Source organism: Bradysia coprophila (genome assembly GCF_014529535.1).
Source record: "Bradysia coprophila strain Holo2 chromosome X unlocalized genomic scaffold, BU_Bcop_v1 contig_132, whole genome shotgun sequence".
NCBI lineage: Eukaryota > Metazoa > Arthropoda > Insecta > Diptera > Sciaridae > Bradysia > Bradysia coprophila.
The window spans coordinates 464187-490171 of NW_023503297.1; the positions used below are offsets into that span (position 1 = coordinate 464187).

Here is a 25985-nt window from a genome sequence, read left to right on the forward strand (position 1 = left end):
ATAAAATGTAATCTACTATCGCCCAAAACCACTTACAGTGGAGGTGTGACGCAAGTCCAGGGGCGCCGACTTTTGTTTTGGTTGTTGGGTGCAACATTTAAGTCCATAATATGTAAAGCGCCGCAGGCGAAATTTTTCCAGGCACGGACGAACTAAGTTGGTTCACAAATGATATGTCTGTGAAGTACCTGCGAACTTAAACCTGCGAATTCTACATTATATTCCAGTCGTTGTGACGATCATTTTACATGAAGTTTTAGTGATTTCAGGAATTATAAAAAATTCGCAGGTGTGAAACTGCGAAATAAGAAATTCCCAGTTTTGAACCTACATGTCAGTGTTCATTTGAGTTCATTTTTATACAGTGTATTAGGTCCCTTATTTGTTGCTTATTTGACGTTTTAAAAATGAGCCGCTCCTGCCTGGTTTAATTTACTCTGCCGTGAATTTACAACTTTGCTCAAATATTTGTTACTGTCGATCAACAATTTTTCCGCCACATTTAACGTTGCCATTTCCTGACCAATCGATCTATCGATTTCCCTTATATTTTCTTCGTTTTTTTGTCCTTATGTTCAAGATCAGCTCTTCTCACCTTAGAATTTTTGAAGATCTAAACAAAGTGACAGGAGACAAACAGTTATGGGAATATTTATAACAGCCTTATATCAACGCACCATGCAGATGCACAAAAAAAAGTGACATTGACAGTATCTAAGTTTGTATGAAAATTACTTTTTTGTAGTTTAAGTGAATTGTATGAAGATTTTTTGGACAGTGTCCGGTTGTGGTATCTGTAATTTTGACGTGCATTTGCATGGTGCGTTGCTTATATGCATCAATAGCATCCTTGACTAGCTGTTGTTCTTTGCATCGACTCTTTATTATGCAGAAAGTTTGTGCTGAATACAGCATTTGCGTGGCTTTTGTCAGTCGTGAAATAACTGGATGTTTAAAATGACCAAGAATATCTTTCATTTCTGATAATCTAAGCCAATAATTATATGAAGTTCCGTTGAAAATTATTTTAATTTACTTTTAGAGCATAAAATCCGCTTGATTGTTATACTTAATTAAAGTCCTCGAAGTGTCCTACTTAGGACAGTAGGACAAATTTCGAAATAAAACGACAAAGTAGGAAAGTAGGACACTGTGGGAGCGCTACAATCTCGCAATTTTTAGTTTTGAACCTGCGATTTTTCTAGCTAAACCTCCTAATTTTCATTTGGAACCTGCGAATTTTTAACCAGAGCTTCCAACTTCCCTGTTGGTCCTGCGTTGGTTTTTTGGCAGGTTTGAAACTGCGAATTTGAACCAGCGAATTTTTTCTGCAGGTTTGAAACTGCGATTTTTTTTGTTCGCAGGTTTGAACCTGCGAATTCTTTAAACTTTCATCAGTAGAAAGTCATGTAAAATGATTGTCACAACGACCGGACTATAATGTAGAATTCGCAGGTTCAAGTTCGCAGGTACTTCACACACATACAAATGATGCGGTTTTTAACTAATTTGATCAATATTTTATTGGGTGCTACGCACCCAACAAACTCGTTTGTCGGGTGCTCGCGCACCCATTGCCACCTAGAAGTCGGCGCCTCTGCGCAAGTCCTGTTATCCACTTACAAAAGAACTGATATCGGTGTAGGTGACGCTTACAGGTTCGACACGCAAAAAGGTATGCGTCACAAATGGCAGCTGATGAGGAAAGTACGCGAAAGTTTTATCAACAAAAATTTACCAGAAAAATTTTAGGAAGAAAATTATAATAAAAAAGTTTGCGTCAAAAAGTGGCAGATGATTCGGCTTTCTTCCGTTTGAATTCCATTTTTAGGAATATATTTCACAATTTTTAAAATTTTCCTTCCTCAACATCTGCCACTTGTGACGCAAACTTTTTTATTATAATTTTCTTCCTAAAATTTTTCTGGTAAATTTTTGTTGATAAAACTTTCGCGTACTTTCCTCATCAGCTGCCATTTGTGACGCATACCTTTTTGCGTGTCGAACCTGTAAGCGTCACCTACACCGATATCAGTTCTTTTGTAAGTGGATAACAGGACTTGCGTCACACCTCCACTGTAAGTGGTTTTGGGCGATATCAGCTCTTTTGTAAGTTGTGCTTTTTTAGAATTTGGTCGCAGATAATAGACAATCATATTGTGCAGTTTGAACGAAAATATTCTTCTTACATAATTGTATAACTTTCTCTTTGATCTCTTTGATAAAAATAGAAAATTTGACGAAAATCGAAAATTTGACGCACTTAAAACGCTCATAGCTCCCAAATAGTCGACTTTTTAGGAAAACCATGAAACACGTATCGACTAGAATCTAAAACTCTATAACTTTGTCTTTTACACGAGGTTTCTATCTGCAGTATTTTCCAAGTTATGGCTGACATAGCTCGCACTTAAAACGCTCATACCTCCCAAATAGACGACTTTTTAGGGAAAACCATGAAACACGTATCGACTAGAATCTAAAACTCTATAACTTTGTCTTTTACACGAGGTTTCTATCTGCAGTATTTTCCGAGTTATGGCTGACATAGCTCGCACTTAAAACGCTCATACCTCCCAAATAGACGACTTTTTAGGAAAACCATGAAACACGTATCGACTAGAATCTAAAACTCTATAACTTTGTCTTTTACACGAGGTTTCTATCTGCAGTATTTTCCGAGTTATGGCTGACATAGCTCGCACTTAAAACGCTCATAGCTCACAAATAGACGACTTTTTAGGAAAACCATGAAACACGTGTCAAATGAAATCTGAAACTCTATAAATTTGTCTTTTAAACGAACTTTCTATCTGCCATATTTTCCGAGTTATAGGTCCATAGCTCAATAGGTTAACACGCTCATAGCTCCGAAATTATAAGCTTTTATAAAAATTCCTTCGAATTAGTTTCTTAGAATTACGTCCTTAACATACCCTGAAAATTTCAGCCAAATTCACCGGTAAATTCAAAAGTTTCGTTGTAACAAAGTAACAAAGTAACAAAGTAACAAAGGTTGGTAAAATTTATCAATTTCAAAATGTATGAAAATTAATTTCTTCATACAAATTTCTGCAAATTTCCAAGTTTTGAAATTTAATATCTCGGCCAAATTTTAACCTTATGAGGCGTGTGATAGCTCGTTGAACTCGTATGGACGCCCAGATTGCGAATAAAATACTTTGGGGGTAGTAGGAGCAAAGGGGGAAAAGTCAAAAAGTTCGTGTATATATGTTCCTCAGTCCTGCGGAAAAATTTTTGTCAAATTTTTCAGTGTGAACGGACTTGCGTCACGGCCCTTCACTAACGTAGGGCCATGATAAAATACAGTACTAGTGTGACAATTACACATTTAGTGTCATATATGGCGACTTGAAAAATCACAAGTGCGCTTTTCTAAATTCATTCAATTTGCTGTATTGGCGCCTTTCAGGTGTGGCTTTTCTTCACTTCAAGCGCTTTTTGTTACATTTCAAGAGCGACTTCCTCCATTTCACAAGAGTGCCTTTTGTCCGGCCCTGCTTAGTGCCTTAGTAATTCATTTTCTCATCTCAGTAACGATAAGTAATACTTTCGTCGCCTTTGTTAAGTAAAACGGTGTTTTCGCAACTTGGTGATAAAATAGCATTTATCAATAACTGCGCAATCTATTGTGTGAAGAGGAGAGCGATAATTTTCATTCATTTCAATTATTTTTTTAATGACAGGGAAATTTCAATTGATTTTTTGTTTTTGGGATCAAATGGAGATTTTTGACATGACTTTACCTTAACAATATGTGTACAAGAGATAGATTCTGAGCATTTTTAGATGAGGCGACATAACTACACTGTCAATATCGTTAGGAACGATATTATCGTTTTTTAGACGATAATATCGTCTAAAAAACGATAGTATCGTTTTTGGACGATAGTATCGTTCTTTAGACGATAGTATCGTCCAAAAAACGATAGTATCGTTTTTTAGACGATATTATCGTCTAAAAAACGATAACATCGTCCAAATAAATTTCATCCAGGACGATAATATCGTCTAAAATTATAAATTTTAAAATATTTTTTTGGACGATACTATCGTTTTTTTGATGATACTATCGTCTAAAAAACGATAATATCGTTTTTTTGACGATAATATCGTTTTTTTGACGATAATATCGTTTTTTGACGATAATATCCGCTGGACGATATTATCATTATTTTCTTTTTCTGAACAAATTTATCGTTATTTTGGACGATATTATCGTTGTGGACGATATTATCGTACAGAAAACGAAAATATCCATTAGATTTTCTAGAACGGTAATATCGTCCAGAAAACGATAATATCGTTTTTTGAACGATAATATCGACAAGAAAACGATACTATCGTCCAGACAATATTTTAGAATTTTTCAATTTAGACGATATTATCGTCGTGGATGAAAAATTTTTGGGCGATAAAATCGTTTTTTTGGACGATAGTATCGTCTAAAAAACGATAATATCGATTTTGAGACGATAATATCGTCCAAAAAACGATATTATCGTTTTTTTGACGATACTATCGTCTAAAAACGATATTATCGTTTTTTAGACGATAGTATCGTTTTTTAGACGATAGTATCGTCCAAAAAAACGATAATATCGTTCCTGACGATATTGACGGTGTGGAAATGTCCCGCCACCCATTTTTAACATTCCTTCGTTTAGACGATTCAACACCGATCATTGACCTAGCATCGGCTCAACATGCTTCTATTGATTTGAATACTTTAACTGTTTCGGGGTTCTCAACCGGAGGATTTATGACCACTACAATGCATTATGTCTTTTCGTCCAAGTTCAAAGGTGCAGGCGTATTTGCTGGAGGTATTGTGTAACTAAAATGTTGAAGCCTTCCCAACGTCAATTTCATTGGTTTCCCTCTAACCAGGTCCGTTTGGAATTGGATATAACATTTCTAGTCGCGGTTTTATTCCACTATATGTTTTGAATACCCTTGTCGCTGTTTTCAGCCGTTCTGCGGTTGAATTACAAGCACAAACTATATCTATGGCAAATCAAGGGCTTATTGATCCAGTTATAAATTTAAATGGTTCCAATGCTTTTGTATATAATGGCGGTCTTGATCCAGTTTTTCCTGAATGTGAGTATAATAGGGGTATGATGAGACGATACACTGGAAGTGGATTGATGTGATGGAAATTATTACGGACTAATTGAAATAGAAATTTCCATTGCTCGTCTGTAGCTAGCTATTTTTAAACGAGAATTAATGAAAGAATTTACTTTTCCTAGTAGGTAGAAAAGTTGAGTTTTCAACACTTCTTTGCGTGATCAGCACTCACCCACACCGCGTGTGATAATTTTTCCAAATCCGAATCACGGATGAATGAAATTTTACTTATCCAGAGAAATAGAGCGAGCGGAAAAAAATGACTAGTAAATGTCCAGTCTATTGAATGCTGATTTTGAAATGACTCGAGTATAGAGGAAAAAGTATATTGACAAAAGCTACACTATTTCAACGTTTCCGAAATAAAGAAAATCCGTAACCACGAGCGAAGCGAGCGAAAATTTTCGTTTGGTCACTATTACAGTTCAATGACAAGAACAAGGCTTTCTATTTATATACTACCCTTTCTCATCATTTTAATTCCTGTTCGTTTCGCCGTTTTTCGACTTTCTAGTTTTTCAATAAATTCCCGATTCTAGTCATTTCCCGATTTCCGTTTCCCTTCTAATTTTCATTTCTTCCAACTGTGCCGGGGAGATTTCCAGATATCCGATTTTTCGGCAAAAAAGTTTTCCTGGTATCCTGGTTGCGAAGGATACACATCATTTGCACACGCGACTCGAGTGCAAATGTAATACCATTTCTAGCTAGTATTTCTCCATGACACATCGCTTGCATGGGACTTAAATATTCTGTAAATGAACACAGTTACAGGAATACCTCAGAAGGTTATCGATATGTACAAATATTTTGGATCAAATGTGACGCATCAACATTTACCATTTGGAACCCATTGTGTAGTAAGCCATTTTGTATAATACTTTTTCGAAGCATACGACCGCCTTCCATTTAAAGCCAACAGACAACTATGGCGGTCCTTGTCAAGTGATTGATCCTCTACACGATTTTATAAATAATTGTGGCGTTGAATCAGTCTTTGAAATGTTCGCGCATTTGTACGGTAAAAATTACATCCAAACTTCAAATTCATCGACGCCATCCACCGGTCATTTATACGATTTCGATCAGAATGTTTATGCTCCATCTGGTAATGCAGATACTGATTTTATGAATGGCAAGGGTGGTCTTTATATACCTTTGGCATGTCAAAGTGTCACGGCTACTTGTAAATTGCATGTTGCATTCCACGGCTGCTTATCAACGATATATACCAAGTATTATCAAGTACATTTAGCTTCAAATTTTTTCATATTTTCATTGGGGAAAATATTTTTTTTTTTGCATTTGAATCAGTATTGTCTATGATAAATATGCTGTAAACACTGGATATTTACAAGTTGCTGACAAAAACAAAGTAATTGTTGTGTTTCCACGTGCTGCAGCGTTCGGAGTACAATTGCTTGCTGGCAAAACAAATTTGGGTTGTTGGGACTGGTTTGGTACTACAACTGCAACTACCACTGTTCCGTTCAAGCAAATGCCACAAGTAAAATCAGTTATGAATATATTGAACGGAATAATTGGAAGCAATCTGTTCAATTAGGAAATGTCAATTCCGGAAATAACTGACTCTTTCAAATAAACGAACAAACTGGTAATATCAGCCTTGTAGAAACAAATGTCACACATTTGAAGGTTTTTTCTTCTTCTTAAAATCGCATCATAGACAAAACCATAGCAGAGCTGTGACAAAACACTTGAAGACATACGTATCACCTATCAAGCAAGTATCAGTTATACATCCAGAGACTATTTGTGAGAGAACATTTCCCGAAATTTTCCCCAAAAAATTAAGGAAAATGAGTGAAAATTTTGGAAAACATGAGAAAATTCTGTCAAAAAATAGTCTCTGCATACATCTCAAATTGAATAAGACAATCACGTTGAATTCGTCACTCTCCAATTAGGCTTTCACCTAACACATTGCCTTAACCCCGAATTAGTACCACTGTTGTTATATGCTGGACTAGTGTCACGTTAACAACTTAATTCATAACAAGTATCTACATACCGACCCTATAGTCTTATATCGAGCCAACCTGAAGAATGAATAAAACATTATCTCTTTGTCATTACTCAAGAGCACACATATTTTATTCAAGTTCCTAACCACGGACCCCTGGTGTTTTCTCACAACCACCTTACTGCTTGCGTAAAGGATACTGTTGAGTCCTTCTTGGTGTACAGTAAATACCATCTTCATTCAGATGTGTGTATGTGAAAATTGTGCTAAATGAGAGATTTGAGTATTTTATGCAGATTAGCTACTCGCTCACGCCTCCATCACGCCTTAAATGCGCCTCAGAACCTGAATTTTGAGTGAACGAATGATAAAAAAATGAAACGAAATACATTTCAACGCTTCCTCTTATGAGAATGTGGTGAACGCTGCTTTCAGACCGACAAAATATGCCTTCCAAAAACAAAAACAAAACAATTTTTTAATATGTACGTCCAGATCCTGATATACAAACACACTTTTTCGACAGTTACCCCCAACTTCACCAACAAAAATAAAATGAGTTTTGGACTATTCGATTTAAGTTTTATATTAGAAATTGAGTGTGGTTGTGCCGCGAGGTTGGGTATACAGTCAGAGGCAGGAATTTGCTTCAGCTGTTTTTCACGGTTGAAGCCAGGGACTAAACTAAGGAACATCGCAGGTGGGAATTTTCCCACCTGCGCCCCTCTAATTCCCACCTGCGAATCCAGATCTGCCCACAAGAAAAATTACAATTACCTGACTTGAAATAGTCAAATGAATGTAATTTTAATACAAATTTTGCCTGCGGCGCATTGAACCTAGTTGGAAAATGACAATGGCATTGCCGATATCAGTTTTTTTAAATCTTTTATAATCATTTAGATAGAGATACAGATACAGAATCAAAGTATTTCACATTTGTAGCTTTCACTTTCCTAAAAACTAAAAAGAATGGAAAGAAAATATGGTTGCCATGTAAAAAGTGACACTAAAGGAACTAAATCATTCGAAAGGTCTTGGCCTAGAACTACTTTCAGTGGAGTGGCGTATGAAAAAAATGGAGTTTTTAACAAAAATGTGAATCTTGTTTCTCATTTATTTTTCTCTGGTAAAAATCGTAAAAATCGGTAGAAATTCTCAAAAAATGTATGTATGCAGGGTAAACATCCGAGATTTTTTCAGATTTTTTGGACCCTTATTTAACGATGAAAAAATTCAATGATTTTTTTTTCCATATGCTAGACAAAAGTGCTACTACCGTTTTTGGTCACTTGATTTGTCTTCATGGAATGTGCCTACATTATGTAATTTACTCAGATTTTTTTTTTTTAAATTGCGGAACACACCCTCATTTAACGATGAATATTTGAAAAAATATTTTTAGCTCTAAGTAAAAATTCTGCAAAAATCACAGAACGTTACTTGAGAATTTTTTCAGAATTTTCAGTTACATCTATCGAGAGATATAAATTATAGACAAAACTCACCCTCATACCCAAAAACTCACCACTATTGTGATTTTTAGAGCTGATATTCTACCAAAAACACCTTTTAGTCCAGTAAACCGATAATTTTCTGCAATTTTTTGGAATTTGTTTTTTAGGTCATATTGTGGACGCATTTTCCACAGGTAAAAAGCCCTAACATGACCGAAAAATTGAATTCCAGAAAATTGCAGATTATTATCAGGTATGATCGGCAACTTGACTAGACTTTACATTTTGACATTTTAAATTATTTTTTGGATGAAAGACCCTAGACTTACGGTCAGGGGAATAATTCCCTTTAAATCGTAATAGTACATTTCGTACCTAGGACCTAGGTCTTTTTTAGCGTGTGAGAAGTTTCCAGACAGAGCCGAAGGCGAAGACGAAGTCGCACATTTCGGGTCCTAGGTATCAAAAATATAATTACGTCAACGTCCTGAACGCATGATATTATTTTTGGATAAAAATTTTTACTTTGGCGCCCAAGATTTTGTGTTTAGGCGTTCTTCGAAAAGTTTCCCACCTGCACAGAAATCCTTATTTTAGTCCCTGGTTGAAGCTGACACTCGCACGTGCGTGGTAAACCCGTATAAAGACGTATAAACAGTTTTACATGCTTTTGTTTTCCCTAGAGTCGAAAGTGGCCTATTACACATCTAGGGAAAACAAGAGAATTGGTTTAGGTTTCAAAAGCATGTAAAGTCTCGTTTTCGTGTGATTCTTGACCTTAGCTTCGCCTTGGATCAATACACTTCACACACAAAGTGGACTTTTCAACTTTTTATCATTTTCATGTATGTACATAACTGTTGATTGTGTATCATGAAAAACAGCTGAGGTAAATTCATGCATGCTGAAAATTCACTACCTCTGACTCTATGCATCGACACATATAATTGATATATTTTCCACGAAACCTACTATCACATTTAGTGTCCTACTTCAACCCATACTGTAATTAAATTTAAAATACGAGCCACGTCCAACCGTCCTTGCAGGGTAACTCATAAAACCTTTTTGCCGGACGAGTGTATTTTTGCATTAACGTGAACATCGCTGATAATAATTCTTGCATTTTGTCGGAAAATGCTCGTTTTTATATCCATTCGTACTGTAACTGTAAAGACCATACAAATGTATAGACCAAAACTCAGCGTTATATCTATGCGCCGCATAAATGTTATTATACTTTTTTGTATGTCGTCGCTTTCTTTTAGTTTCATACAACCACCGGAACAATGAAAGCCATAATCTACGTTAATTCCGAAATATAAAAGTATCGATAAATGTCGTCCCCTTTCTGGTTTTTATTCACTCTAAATAACTATAAATGTATTCTACGTGTCATTTCTCTTGGCTATATTTCTCTTTACACTTTGTGTTGTGCGCTTTCATGATTTTTCTACCATGTAGAGTTCCAAAGAAAATGGGATAGTACTGGCACTAATAGGAGCATTTGGGTAACTGGATGTTGCTGAAGTTTTGTTACGAATATATTTTGTTAAAATGTAACGGTTCTTTTTGTGGTTTCGGTTTGAATGAAAAATATTTGAAAAAAAAGTTAAACGAAAAATTTGGTGGGTTTCAAAAAATCTGCTTAACGAATGCAATTTGATTTTTTATGTCAAATTTCCCATCATTTTCCAATGGATTTTTTTGCACTGTCTTCGACTTTTTTCGAAATTCAGTAGGACACCCCGAACAGATGTCACCCACTCACCGACAGTGGTAGCGTTGCAGAATTCCGTGACAATGCTGACGCGTCGACTCTTAACGGAAGTCATTTTAAAAAAATCGTTATTGACATGGTCGTTCTATCGGGTCAATGTGATTGACAGGATGCTGCAAATAGCATATCATTAGTTTAAGACGAGTCTAAGGTCGAAAATGAACAATAATCGAACTGGGGGACGGCCGTAAAAATGTATAATTTCTCTTTGAGACGACTCATTTGGTAAATAATACAATGAGTTGATATAGTACAGTCGGCAACTTCCAAATGAGTGACACATTTTGTTTCACATGTTTGTCAGCTGATCCCCTCATGCAAACAAATGTGCATGTGCTTGTTTATACGAATGAACAATGTACTGTACGCACATACGCGTGGTTGTCCTTATTAAATTTAGCATTATGAACTTCCAATTACTGGACCATGGCACATGGCAGTAATATATATTACACACTTGTCACGAAGAAGTCGAGGCTTGCCGAGACTGATAGCAGGGACTAAAATAAGGATTTCTGTGCAGGTGGGAAACTTTTCGAAGGGGCGCCTAAACACAAAATCTTGGGCGCCAAAGTAAAAATTTTTATCCAAAAATAATATCATGCGTTCAGGACGTTGACGTAATTATATTTTTGATACCTAGGACCCTAAACGTGCGACTTCGTCTTCACCTTCGGCTCTGTCTGGAAACTTCTCACACGCTAAAAAAGACCTAGGTCCTATGTACGAAATGTACTATTACGATTTAAAGGGAATTATTCCCCTGACCGTAAGTCTAGAGTCTTTCATCCAAAAAATCATTCAAAATGTCAAAATGTAAAGTCTAGTCAAGTTGCCGATCATACCTGATAATAATCTGCAATTTTCTGGAATTCAATTTTTCGGTCATGTTAGGGCTTTTTACCTGTGGAAAATTATCGGTTTACTGGACTAAAAGGTGTTTTTGGTAGAATATCAGCTCTAAAAATCACAATAGTGGTGAGTTTTTGGGTATGAGGGTGAGTTTTGTCTATAATTTATATCTCTCGATAGATGTAACTGAAAATTCTGAAAAAATTCTCAAGTAACGTTCTGTGATTTTTGCAGAATTTTTACTTAGAGCTAAAAATATTTTTTCAAATATTCATCGTTAAATGAGGGTGTGTTCCGCAATTAAAAAAAAAAATCTGAGTAAATTACATAATGTAGGCACATTCCATGAAGACAAATCAAGTGACCAAAAACGGTAGTAGCACTTTTGTCTAGCATATGGAAAAAATAATTGAATTTTTTCATCGTTAAATAGGGGTCCAAAAAATCTGAAAAAATCTCGGATGTTTACCCTGCATACATACATTTTTTGAGAATTTCTACCGATTTTTACGATTTTTACCAGAGAAAAATAAATGAGAAACAAGATTCACATTTTTGTTAAAAACTCCATTTTTTTCATACGCCACTCCACTGAAAGTAGTTCTAGGCCAAGACCTTTCGAATGATTTAGTTCCTTTAGTGTCACTTTTTACATGGCAACCATATTTTCTTTCCATTCTTTTTAGTTTTTAGGAAAGTGAAAGCTACAAATGTGAAATACTTTGATTCTGTATCTGTATCTCTATCTAAATGATTATAAAAGATTTAAAAAAACTGATATCGGCAATGCCATTGTCATTTTCCAACTAGGTTCAATGCGCCGCAGGCAAAATTTGTATTAAAATTACATTCATTTGACTATTTCAAGTCAGGTAATTGTAATTTTTCTTGTGGGCAGATCTGGATTCGCAGGTGGGAATTAGAGGGGCGCAGGTGGGAAAATTCCCACCTGCGATGTTCCTTAGTTTAGTCCCTGACTGATAGTGACAAGTGTGTACTCTATTTTATCACATAAGCGAAAACGAGACAACAACATAGAACTGAAGTGTAATTTTTGAATTAAACTTCTAGGTAAGTAATTTTGACATCCGAACACCGCGCGTATGTGATAAATATACAAACAGTTTGATCTATTGTATTCGCTCGATAAGTGAAATATTAAGTAACATTGTGTTGCATAATAATTATCACGAGTCATAACGAATATTCATCACGATGAGCTACACGAATGCAAACAAACACTTCGTTTTATCAGGGGGTTACATTGGACAGGGCAATTTGTCTTTATTCTGAAGCGATATTATAAAGTGTTCGAAACGTGATTTTAATTTCATATAAGGCTAATGATGGGAACTGTGATGGAATATCACACCACATTTGCTGGGCGGTCGGAGAGCAGAACCCATTTTCAGAGAATTAAATTAAATTTTTCAATCCATTTTGCTAAGCTAACCCATGCGAAAATTCACTATGTGTAAAATGCACTATGTATGTCCAATAAAAAAGAAGTTCGAAAATATTAAATAAAAAAAAAGCTTTGATCACCGATTATTCCGATTATTTCTTTCTGGACTAGATTTCTAATCTTCGCTAAAAAATGATAAAAATATAATAGTAGTGTATGAATATTTTCCGATTTTCCTACGTATTACGGTACATCAGTTTTTCACTTTTTTAAGTCGTGGATGAAACCACAGCAGTTTACAGTAGTCCACTTATCCCATGTGAAGCTAAAATTCGCAGAGAATTTTTTAAGGCGAATATAAAGTAGCCGTAGGAAGCTGTATTCAGGAAACCAGTAGGTTCTGCAAAGGTTCTGCACGCAAAAAAATTTATTAAGATGTAGTTTTGGTGTGACGTCAAGTTTCGCCGATGTCAGATTTTCCATATTTTGTTAAACGAAAATATCGTCTCTATGGACGAAATCATTTGAAAGGCATTTCAGTTTTTATGCTGTAAAGCACTGGAAACAGATATATATCACACTTTGTCTTAAAGAAAAGACTTTTCATGCCTTGGACATATATGTGTCAATTTTCGTGAAGTATTGAGTTTTCTCGGACTGAGATTACATCACCACAAACATTTCTATTTTTTATTTAAAGCTAACACATTTTAACACCAAACGATGGTTGTACTTTTCCAAAAAGGTTTCTTCCACATGTAGAGCAACGTATAGTGTCTAAATTGACATTAGAACAAAAGAATTCTGTCAATTGTGACACTATGCCTCGCTCTCTAAATGGCCAGTAAGACGCACTTCACCATCGAAAAAGTTGGACGTAGTCGTAGATGGGTGGCGAGCGTACATAACACTAGTAGAACTATTGATTCGGTTGTTTTATATATTATCCATCAAGCTTCAAACCTACGAACGACGAATACTACGTACTTTACGCACTTATTTAAAGTAAAAAATGGTGCGTCAAGTACGATCACAGTGGGGCTGAACAACTTTTTTTCGGCAAGTCAATGTACATGAAATTTTATTCATGATTATGAAAGGACGTCACCTCACGATTACTTTAAGCCCAAATTTAAAATATTTTATTATGCATATTTAATTAATATAATTAGCCACAGACCTAGAAAAGGCAAATGAAATCGGTAGTGTCTTCTGTAAGGCTCATAGTACTACGTTTAACGACAAGAGTGACCCCGCCACAGAAATGGCAGTTGGTATGTCTTGCAATAATGTCAAATTCTTGCTCCCAGAAATCAAAGAAGTGAATCTACCAACCCCACGGGAAATCTCTAAATTGATACGTGGACTCAAAAATAGGAAAAGTCCTGGTGACGATTCAATTACCAACACTTTGCTGAAACAATTACCAAAAAAGGCTATCATTATGATAATGCACATATTTCGTTCTTGCCTCAGGCTATCATATTTTCCTACTTCCTGGAAATGTGCAAAAGTTGTTCCAATTCCAAAGCCTGGAAAAGACTATGCCCAAGCCTGTAATTACAGACCAATTTCCTTACTGAACTCTCTTAGTAAAGTACTAGAGAAGACTATACTTAGCAGGCTGAAATCACATATATCAGCCAATAACTTGCTCGCAAATGAGCAATTCGGCTTTCGCTCCGGTCAATCGACGGTGTCGGATTGTTCATAAACAAGCGGTGGTCGGATCGCATAACTCACACGAAAAGCATATCCGATCGAGTGATATACGTAAGCCTGAAGATAAATAACAGATACAGTGTCAAATTAATTCAGGTTTACGCACCCACGTCCACCCATGATGACGAAGAAGTAGAAAGATTCTATGAAGATGTCGAGAAAGCTCTGGACGAAAACCCATCACATTACCAATATCTCATCGGTGATTTCAATGCGAAGCTGGGAAAACGAGAAGAAGACTCCGAAGTTTCTATTGGCAGTTTTAGCAACGACCAAAGAAATGAGCGTGGAAATGTTTTACTCAACTTCCTACAGCAACACAATTTGTACGCAATGAATTCATTTTTTGCAGGAAAGCCTCAACGTAAATGGACTTGGGCTAGTGCAGATGGTGTAACGAAAAATGAGATCGATTACATCATAACTGGCTGTAAGTCAACCGTTAAGAACGTTACGGTCCTAAACAATTTTTCAACAGGTAGTGATCACCGAATGGTTCGTGCAAGAGTCACGTTAAATACCAGATTTCAAAGATCACAACTAGTTCAGAAAAGTGAAAGGATTGACGTACAACGGCTTTACACACAAAATGAAGAATTTGCTACGAAAATGACTGCCGAATTAGATAACGTCAACAATCAATGTGAAACATTGGACGAATTGAATACCAAAATCGTCGATACAATAATGGGTTTCATGAAATCCAAATGCAAATCCGTCCAAGGGAAAGAATCAAAACTCAGCAGAGAAACATTAGACCTGATCGCAAGCAGAGCAGCGTTGGTAAAAAACGGAGGACGAGATTCGGTGGAATACCGGAACTTGTCTAAAAGTATCAACAAAGCAAGGAGATCAGATGAAAGAAAATATAATGTCCAATTGGCTCAAAACATAATTGAAGCTAACTGCAATATGAAAGTCCTACGGAGAAAAATGACAAACGCCAAAAAAGAAATCTTCAAATTACGAGACAAAACAGGAACGATCCAAACGGATCGAAATGCGATATTAAATATTGCAACAGAATTTTATGAGAATTTGTTTTCTTCAGCAAGACAGAGTCCAACGGAAGAAACCGAAGATAGACCAATAATAAGAAACGTGGGATCGGATGATATGCCCGACATAACTGTTGATGAAGTCAAGGCCGCAGTAGCCGAGATGAAAAACAAAAAGTCTCCAGGAGAAGATGGTGTTCCAGTGGAAGCCATTAAACTAGGTGGAGACTCCTTATTAAAGGCAATCACGGCTTTGTTTAATCAATGTCTCCAATGGGAAGAAGTACCAGAAGCTTGGGAAAATGCGGTAATTACATTGCTGCATAAAAAAGGAGACATAACAAAGCTGGAAAATTACCGGCCCATAAGCCTATTGTCAACACTCTACAAGTTGTTTATGAAAATCATTACGAAGAGGAACACTAACAAGTTCGACTTCTACCAACCTGTTGAACAAGCTGCTTTCAGATCTGGTTTCAGCACAAACGACCATTTGCAAGTGATGAGAACGCTTATTGAGAAGTGTCGTGAATACAACATCGACATAGTCTTGCTATTCATAGACTTCGAAAAAGCTTTCGATTCAGTGGAAACATGGTCGATATTGGACGCATTAGACGAATGTAGAGTAGACTCAAGGTACTCCAACACAATTCGATATGTGTACAAAAATGCTACTTCATGTATAAAACTTCATAAGAGCACGGAGAAATTCAGAATTGGCCGAGGTGTAAGGCAGGGTGACACCATTTCACCGAAATTATTCACGGCGATTCTGCAGAGTGTTTTTAGGAAGTTAAACTGGAGTAAAATGGGAATAAAGATAAATGGAGAGTACCTGAGCAATCTCCGCTTCGCTGATGACATTGTACCGATAGCAGCGAATATAGGTCAGGCTCAGCTTATGCTACAACAGTTAAGTGAAGAGGCAAACAAAGTTGGCCTCAAGATGAACTTATCGAAAACAAAAGTCATGACCAACATCGGGGACGATAGAGAAATCAAAATTGGTGACACTGTCATTGAACGAGTCGACAGCTACGTATATCTAGGACATAAGCTGAAGTTAGGTCTGGACAACCAAACTGCAGAAATAAGACGTAGGATTGGTCTTGCATGGGCAGCGTTCGGAAAACTCAGACTAATTTTCAAAAGCAAAATGAATAATAGTCTGAAACGCAAAGTTTTCGACACTTGTGTCCTTCCAGTGCTCACTTATGGAGCGGAAACGTTAACTTTAACGAAAGCATCCGAAGAAAAATTGAGAGTGACACAAAGAGCCATGGAACGGAGTATGCTTGGAATAACACTCAGAGACAGAATGACGAATCAATGGATTCGACAACAAACCAGGGTCGTTGATGTCATGGAAAGAATAGCATCTCTGAAATGGAGCTGGGCGGGACATATTGCAAGAAGGACAGACGAACGTTGGACCAAAAAGATCATGAACTGGCGACCATATAAAAGACGAGCTATAGGTAGACCACCAGAGAGATGGACAAACGGAATTAAGAATATTGCAGGTACAAACTGGCAGCAAATGGCAATGGATCGTACGAAATGGAAAGAAGTTGGAGAGGCCTACATCCAGCAGTGGATAGAAACAGGCTGAAAAAGAAGAAGAAGAAGAATCGACCAATCACCAACTTGTCAGAGTTTGTAATCATATCAAAGAAGCACTTAGGAAGAAACACTCGACCGGCATGGTGACCTTCGACATTGAAAAAGCATTCGATAGTGTATGGCACAAAGGTCTTATACATAAATTGTTTGTTCTCAAATTTCCATTGTATCTGATAAAGATCATTGAATCATTCCTACACAAGCGGTCGTTTTACGTATCAATCAATGATCATAAATCCAATGTTTTCCTAATTCTTGCTGGAGTTCCCCAAGGTAGCGTTCTCAGCCCCACTCTTTACTTCGGACCTGAAAATCACCAAAAGCGCAAAAGCATTCTTTGCAGACGACACTGCCCTATACAAGTCCGCGAAATCTCCAGCAAAAATCGTTAAAAGCCTGAACACGGCCAGTAAACAACTCACCGAATTCACCACCAAGTGGAAAATTAAACTGAATGACTCCAAAACAAATGCCATCTTCTTCACTAGAAGAAGAGCTCAAAAGTGGCTCCCTTCCACTGGTATTACGGTCCGGAATACTGAGATTGCATGGAAAAACTCTCTCAAGTATCTGGGAGTCACCCTGGACAAAACACTCACGTTCAGGTCACACATTGACAATGTACAGGTCAAATCGTTGAAACTTCTCGGGGCATTGTACCCCATTTTGAACAAAAGATCCAAATTAAATACGACCAACAAAATTCGTGTCTTTAGAGCAATCATACAAAGTTGCCTACTATCAGCATGCCCAGTGTGGGGACGTTGCGCCATAAGCCATATTCAAAAACTTCAAACTATACAAAACAAATGCCTAAAGATAATTCTGAATCTACCACATCATCATGAAACTACAGACTTGCATAGACTCGCCTCTATCCCAACCATTACCGAATAAATTGCGAAAATTTCCCAAAAATTTCTAAACAAACTAATCTTCTCTGAAAATCCAATTATCAGAAATCTCACTGAACAACTGAATCCTGTGTAAATAGCCATGTAAATATGAATAGAAGTAATAACACGAAAAATTAGGAAATAATAAATACAAAATTCATTGGAAGTTTTTTGAAAATTTTCTTCTGCCCAAATTAAATCAAATAATCGCCAATAGTAATTCAAAACCAATTGAAACATCATCAGTATGAAAAGCTTAAACCACAAACTAGCTGAGCACTATCCATTGAATCTAAACATTGTAAAACCAAATGTAACAATTGCATAAATAAATAAATAAATAAATAGCCATGAAAAAAAAAAAAAATTAGAAAATTACTCAAAATTACTCCGCATTTCAGCTTTTGTAAATTTTCATTTAAATATTTCGAGAAATTCGACATTGACATATATTGGGTATCACCACAGTTGTATTTTTTTAGGAACCTACAATTGCTAAAAGTTTCTGGTATGCAGAATGAGCACCAGCTGAATATCACCAGCTGGTGTACAAACAAAAACACTTTGTATTGTATACAATTCAAAGACAACCCACACACAGTGCATTTCTGCGTTAAGGCCCGTCATTAGGAAATGACAGGACAGTTTCCCGAAAATGTATGTAAAATTGTATCGCAAAAATTCACCGAAAAAATTCAAAGAAACTCACCTCTTATGCTTTCCATTGTATTCGGGCATAGTCTCTTTAGGTCGCCAAGGCATATTTGAACACATTTCCACCCATTTCCCAATGACGGGCCTTAAAGTAATCGTGAGGTGACGTCCTTTCATAATCATGAATAAAATTTCATGTACATTGACTTGCCGAAAAAACGTTGTTCAGCCCCACCGTGCGATGGTACATTTCAAATTAATTGAATCGCTACAAAATGCAAGTGACACCGGAAGAGGGATCTTATAATGTCAACACTCGTACAGCACCGCCACAATTTTTCTTTTATATTTATTTTCCACAACGGTAATCAAAGTACAGTTATATTAAGTGACATTAATATTTCCTGTAAACAGATGGATAATTAAAATTTGTAGCTCCAGAGCATTTTTTTTCCGTCTTTCACTTAATATACAAGCCACATCATCTGCTGGCACACACACAAGAAAAACAGAATAAAGAACAAACAGCGAAATGAATGACAAATACAAATTTTTCATTTTAAAACTACGAAATTTTTGTAATTCGGAATAATTCAACGGAATAATTTTATGATTTTGCTCTTTTACTTTACTTTCAGTACCCATCACAACAGTACAAGGTGTTTTAGCTCGTCAAGCGATGCTCCCCTGTGATATTAACCCATTGGAACGGGATGATGCTGTGTACATGGTGTTATGGTTTCGCGAAGGCGACGGTGAACCGCTATACAGGTATTGTGATTTGTTGAAATGGATCTCATTCACAGACGGGTTTAACTCAATGTTATGTTGTAGCTAGTAGCTTTTTAAGAGCATGTCGAAATTCACGTTTTTTTCGAGATTTTTCCGCACTTGTAGAGTGGGCATGATTAATAAATGTTCGCTTAGTTATAGCGAGCACGAATCCACCTACAAATGCAAGGTTGCACATTAAAGTTTGAATGTTGATTACAAATATTGTTATATGGAAAAAATCAACCGATAAGGCTCTGAACAGGTCAGAATAAAAAGTAACCAGGCATGAGCGCCGCCGAAAATAAGCCGCCGAACAAGCCGCCGCCGGCCATTTTTAAGCCGTGCCGGTGCCAAAAACACGGCTCAAGCCGGCTTGAAACGGCTGGAAAATGAAATAAAGATTTCGAAAGGTGAATGGGTGAAACAATTTTGAAAACCGAGATTCCTGTTGATCCTAAGCAGCTCAAGTACATTTTGAATTTTTTTTTTTCAAAATTAAGAAAATTTTGAAAATTTTCTTGAATTTTCATGAATTTTCCAGAATGGTATATTACGTCCTCGCTTCTAAGTTTGTTGTTTTGGCAAGTATGACCTTTGCGGAACGAGCCGAAGGCGCACAAATCAGTTAATTCACAAATTTGAGAAAACTTTATCGATCTTTACGAATTTTCTCGATTTTTTTTTCTTTTCAATTTTTACTTGATTTTCGTGAGCTTTCGATTTCTTCTCGAAAACCATTTTCTTAATGAGTTAAATGAGTGTACCGGAGCATGATTTTCCATTTAGTTCAAGTTTTGAGGCAATAAAACTTGACGTGTTAGTGAACCCTAGACTTAGAGACTTGCTTGTAACAAGACCAGTTCCACTTGCACTTTGAACAACCTAATCTACCTACATTTTCGCTTTCCGTACAATTTCATTTTCATGCTTACTAGTTCATTTTCCATGAATTTATCTAAACGTTTTTATTTTGAAAAAAAGTTAAAAGGAACCTCCAGCCGAGCCGTTTTAGGCCGGCTCAAGCCGACTTTTTCGCCGCCGCCGAGAATTTTTTTTTCGGCTAGCCGCCGCTGAGGTTTCTCCGTCGGCGCTCAAGCCTGCCAGTAACCTGATGTTCAAATTATCTGAATGTGACCTGATTTTTACCTGACCTGAACTTACCTAACGTTTACCTGAAAATCTGTTAAATTCAGGTCAGGTCAGGTTTCTGAGTCTTACTTTCAGAACCTTGTTTCAAACTTGTAGCGCTGTAATGTAATGTGCCTATTTACACTGTGTGTACTGTCACCAGACAAATATTTTGGTCAATGCTTTTGTTTACTTGCAGTTTCGACGTCAGAGGACGGCAATTTAACCAGGCGAAACTTTGGTCATCACCAACTGTGTTCGGTTCGAGGGCATTTTTTAGCACATCGTATCATCCAGCTCAACTGAGAGTGGATAATGTTAGAATTTCGGACGAAGGAATGTACAGATGTCGTGTCGACTTTCGAAATTCTCCGACGCGAAATTTAAAAATCAATTTAACCGTAATAGGTAAGATGTAAACACGAATGAACTTGAAGGTCGATGGGTAAAAGTATCAGACGGTTTCAGAACCCGTACTCACGGTACGGGAACCTATCTTCATATAATTCGCACCCACAATACCTAACGCTAACGCATGTGCTTTGGATAGACTGTCGTTTTTTGTGCTATTTTATGACACACCGTTGTCGAACAAAATCTCCGTAGGTGTAGAGATTTGAGAACATTTTATTCCAACAAATTGATAATTTCATTGCTTCGAATGCAGGGTGCTGAAATTGGCCTCAACACAAAAAAAGGTACCCGTGAACTGAACATATATTGGTATTGTATTGAAAATTTCCAACAATCTTTAAGTATCGACAGGTCATTTTTATCAACACAGCATCCAGACATTCGATATTGCTTAAAATTTGACTGAGATTTTGCAATTTCGGTTCTTTTCAAAGAGAAAATTGAATTCGAAAAATTTTCTTTTCATGCTCAATGTTCATTTTGATTCGAAACTCTTTTTTTCGAACATCGTGTATCGCATTGGCAGCAATCGGCAGCAATATATTCTTCATGTGGTTTAAATAATTGGATTAAAATACTTCAACATGAAAACCATATGATAACCGTTGAATAACTTATTATCAGGCTACTTCTTCATCACTGTACATAATATTCATATCAATTTTTCCGATGACGAACACGAAAAAAATGGAAGAAAAATGCTCATTGAAAAGTAAAATCGATTCGAAGACTACGATTAGCATAATATTCTCTACAAATACTCATTTCATTTTATTGAAATCGTATTGGCTACGGTATTTGTTTGGTGAGCATTCAGGAGCATAGAAATTCATGCATTCAATGAATATGATGAAAAAAGTACATTTGCGGTTGTGCTGTTATGTTCGGAATTCCCGTTTAGGAAATTCAAACACCGTAAATTTTCCGCTTCGCAAATTCGTTTTTTATTATCGTCATATTCTTCCTTGAAGCACATTGCTGTAACATATTCGAATGTTGGGAAATTGACAATATGACAAAGAATGTAACATATATCTTTAGTATGGCGATTATCAATGGACACCTGCTTACACACATGGATGGTTCAACTAGAACGATTCTCGTTTGTCATTTGTCATTTTGGGATAGTCTGTTTCCAGACCATGAGTTATTATAGATCTGATAATCTTCTCGTTTCAGTTAAGAACCGAACCAAATCGGTAGGTCCGTTCAACCACCTGACTTACTATCGTTCTGGACATTCACAATTGACAATGAAAGCCAGTCTCCTCTAAAAGGTCGCATCTACATTTGATTCGACCATTTTTATCCGAAATTTTAGGCCGTTATAAATGATCGTTCCGGGTGAGAGTGGGCTCGTTGGAAAGCTGAGCTCAAGTACTTTCGGGTCATGCCTAGTTTGATTAGATTCATTGATATATGTTTGCAAAAATTTGCAAGAAATTTTTTTCAAAATCTGTGTGAACTTTAGACAGGTCTGAGCTGGTACTGATGACGCTTAATGTGAACCTAAGATGCTAGTCGTAACATACATTGTCTAAGCTTTTCATTGATACCTCATTTGCAGTGCTGGCGAGTTTTACGAGTAGCGGTTGTACTAACATAAAGTTCTGTTATGTCAGCAATCACCAGCACTACAAATGAGGTATCAACGGAAAGCTTAGACAATGTATGTTACAACTAGCAAGTTAGGTTCACATTAAGCGTCATCAGTACCAGCCCAGACCTGTCTAAAGTTCGCACAGATTTTGAAAATTTTTCTTGCAAATTTTTGCAAACATATATCAATGAATCTAATCAAACTAGACATTACCCGAAAGTACTTAAGCTCAGCTCTCCAACGAGCCCACTCTCACCCGGAACGATCATTTATAACGGCCAAAAAATTCGGATAAAAAACACTATTTTTCCAACTTCGGAGATCTTCCACCAGCAACCAGGTGTGGCTCGAGACTGTGTGAGGCCTGTTTTGAGGTCTACTGGCAAAGACCTTTCAAACCATCTATATATCAATCCCAGACGAAATGGGTCCGATTTTGATAGGTGGATTTTCAAAAGAATCCCTCCTTACCATTTTCGCCAAATATTTATTCGTACCACAGTACCCCGTCATCGACTCGTTTATTTTTCAAAAGTATCGATTAAAGTTCTAACGAACTCGTTCACAGGTATCGAGGAATTTCGCGCGAAGCGAAACTGCTGCTCTAGGGTGGGAATTTAGCGCCCATACATTTCTTTTTCATATCTTCGTTGCATTTGAAATGGGTGCGAACTCGATGTAGAGAGTTTTTTGCGAGAAATTGCAAATTGGAAATGGGAGCGAACTCGAACAAAAATTGAAATTTAAATATAAAGTTTTCCTTTTACATAAAGCTCCAGTTTCTTGGAAAACACTCCACATCGAGTTCGTCCCATTTCCAATTTTTTTCTGAAACGACTCTCTTTACGCTTCTTTTGTTGACAAAATGTGGAACGATGTGGAACAATTTAAACTGTAGAATGAACCAAGTAAAAAGTTGAATTTAGTTGTATTTAAGATCGATTTCTCTTCATAGAATTAGTGCTTCTACCAATCACTTAGCATATAAATACGAGTCTCTGTGCACCCATGATAGACTTGAAAATAAAATCCAATTTGGATTTTTACAAAAAAATGAAAAAAATTGACGACAGGTTTTTCTTCTTTGCTTGGCTTCTCCAATTAACTTGCCTCTTTGACATTTTAATGTTGCAACTGTCGAGAGACATTGCAGTTTGTGTTACGTAATTCAAATTAAAAGTAAATCGAATCGAAAAACTGTCTAATTATGCCCTTGCTCTTTTCAGCCAGCTAGTTCGTGTTCAATATGAATGCAGAATGAAATTATACAACCCGTACATGCATTATATGAGTGAATAGCACAATTTATATAAGAGGGAACTAATATTGATATTGCTGCTTCGAGAGTTTTTTTAATACCCCAAATTGTATCCACAAAACGTTAGATAATTAATTTACCGCATCAATAACTTTAGCAAACACTTGTTGAACACAGAGCGTTTTTTTTCTATGGAGTTGGAGTTGTGAGTTTTTGTTTTTTATTGCTATTGCTAATTTGTTTCGACTTGATTATTTAATTCTGGAGTGACATCATTAATTTTTTGGATTGGTGGGGTTTTTCGTAATACCAGACTTCATACTCTTTTTTGTGATTTTTGACACCAATTTCACTAAAATGAAATCTCCGTTTTCGAAAAACAACTACGGTGAAAACACCAGTATTCGCCATGGTTTAGAAATTCGGCCATATATTGTTTAGAACAAGTATTTCCTAAATTGCTCTTTAACAACCTTAAAGAACTAATTGGAACAATCTAGGGACACTGACATCGATTAAGACACTTTGGATCAGCATTTCCGGACCAGGAGCAAATGAGTGAACTTAGTATAGTTATATATATACATTTATTCATTCAATAAATAAACACTGACATTACAACAATGTTTGCCGTTAGACACAGTATACTGTACAAATTGGTCATCGCATTGAATAATTTTAAATTGCTACCTAAGATCGGGTTGGATCGTAAGTGTGATTGTGTAAAATCCTTGAACTTCCTCGTACCACTTCAATTACTATATTTTCGATTACTGAATTGCTGATTTTGAATTGTTTGCAGAAATTAACGAAGAATTTTGGAATTGTTCCCCTTGCGCCCAATAGGAGGCCAATCACTTTCAATTCTTTCAATTTACATTTAATTTTGATGTCTTGTATACATGGTTCGTATATTCTTCTTTTTTCCTCGTCTACAGCCTCAGGTTGATTTTCATCAGATTCGAAACGGATCGTTGGATCAAGTATAAAACCTTCTTTCGTGTTGTTATCATAAATGATCAAATCTACTCTCCTATTTGAGCCGTCTGTACGCATGGAAATTCTACAATGACAGACCATTTACTTTCCCGTAGATCATTTGCCAGTAGCCTCACAACTTTGTTATGTCTGTCGTGTCGCAACAGTTCACCTTGAAGGCAGAATCCGAGAACATGAGCAAGGGTTTCTATCTCGTCACACGAATCGATTCGACAACGGCAACGGTTTGTTCCGGAACTACGGCCAGGTATAACTCTCACGGGCGCAACATTTCCAACCATCTTAAAGTATGTGATCCACTCTGACGTTGATAATCCATGTTTTTCGTAAATTTTTCGGTTGAAATTCGGACATTCTTGAAAGAGGACCACACCTTTTCCTTTACTCTTTAAACGTTGCCGTTGAACATATTCGCGCTGTCTCAATTCCGATCTTAGTAAATTAGATGGTTTGCCGGAGTTGGAGCTGTTCAAAAAATCCTTTGGCAGATTCAGTTTAGCAAGGCAGTGGTCAATTTCTTTTTCCATATCACGAACTTCGTTGATGATCGGATGATTAGATCTTTTCAAAACGGTGATGGCATTGATGGTTTGTATATACGCTTCCCATTCAGCTCGGATCAATGAAAGACCTTTCATCGAATTGCATGAATACAACATGTTATTTGGTGTGTCATCGGGTATTTGAAGAATTTCTTTCACAGCATGACGTATTATCTTGTCGACGTTTTCCAGAAATCCCTTTTTTAATTTACAGAGCGGTGCTGTCTGGAATTGATATGTCAACGTTGGGAAAATGTAAATGTTAATTACTTTCATCTTCTGATCAGGACGCAATGTTGTTGTTGACACAATTTTATCCAATTTTTCATTTAAATTACGGATAGTCTTCTCCTCATCAAAACTTATTTCGTCTGCAAACGTAACACCGAGGTAACGTATTGTTTCATTCGCTTTTAATGCTCTAATTGACATGTCATCATTCACCATCAGATCAATTGAATTCAATTTTCCATTTTCAATTATAATTGCTACGGATTTGTCATAGTTTATTTCAAGACCAATTTTCTTGAAGTTTTCCGAAGTTTCGTGGACAAGAACAGCAGCTGAATCTCTAGAATTTGCCAGAATACCTGTGTCGTCAGCAAATGCCAAATTTGTAATCGGATCGACAGTTTCGTTGATCTTGTAATCGTATTTGTGGAGCATTTCGTATTCGTTCAGTTCATCTAAAACAATTTTTGTTGCAACGTTGAATTTTTGTGGAGATGTCGGGGCTCCCTGA

At 36.6% G+C, this 25985-nt stretch overlaps 1 protein-coding gene across 1 annotated transcript in view; it reads left to right on the forward strand.

Moving 5' to 3' along the window:
• The window catches only part of LOC119067993 (hemicentin-1-like), a 130257-nt gene that overhangs the window by 60306 nt on the left and 43966 nt on the right, over positions 1-25985 (forward strand). Inside the window, exons 2-3 of the mRNA XM_037171354.1 lie at positions 19167-19299; positions 20630-20838. Coding sequence (XP_037027249.1) covers positions 19167-19299; positions 20630-20838 — 342 coding nt within the window. The remainder of the gene's footprint in view (positions 1-19166; positions 19300-20629; positions 20839-25985) is intronic.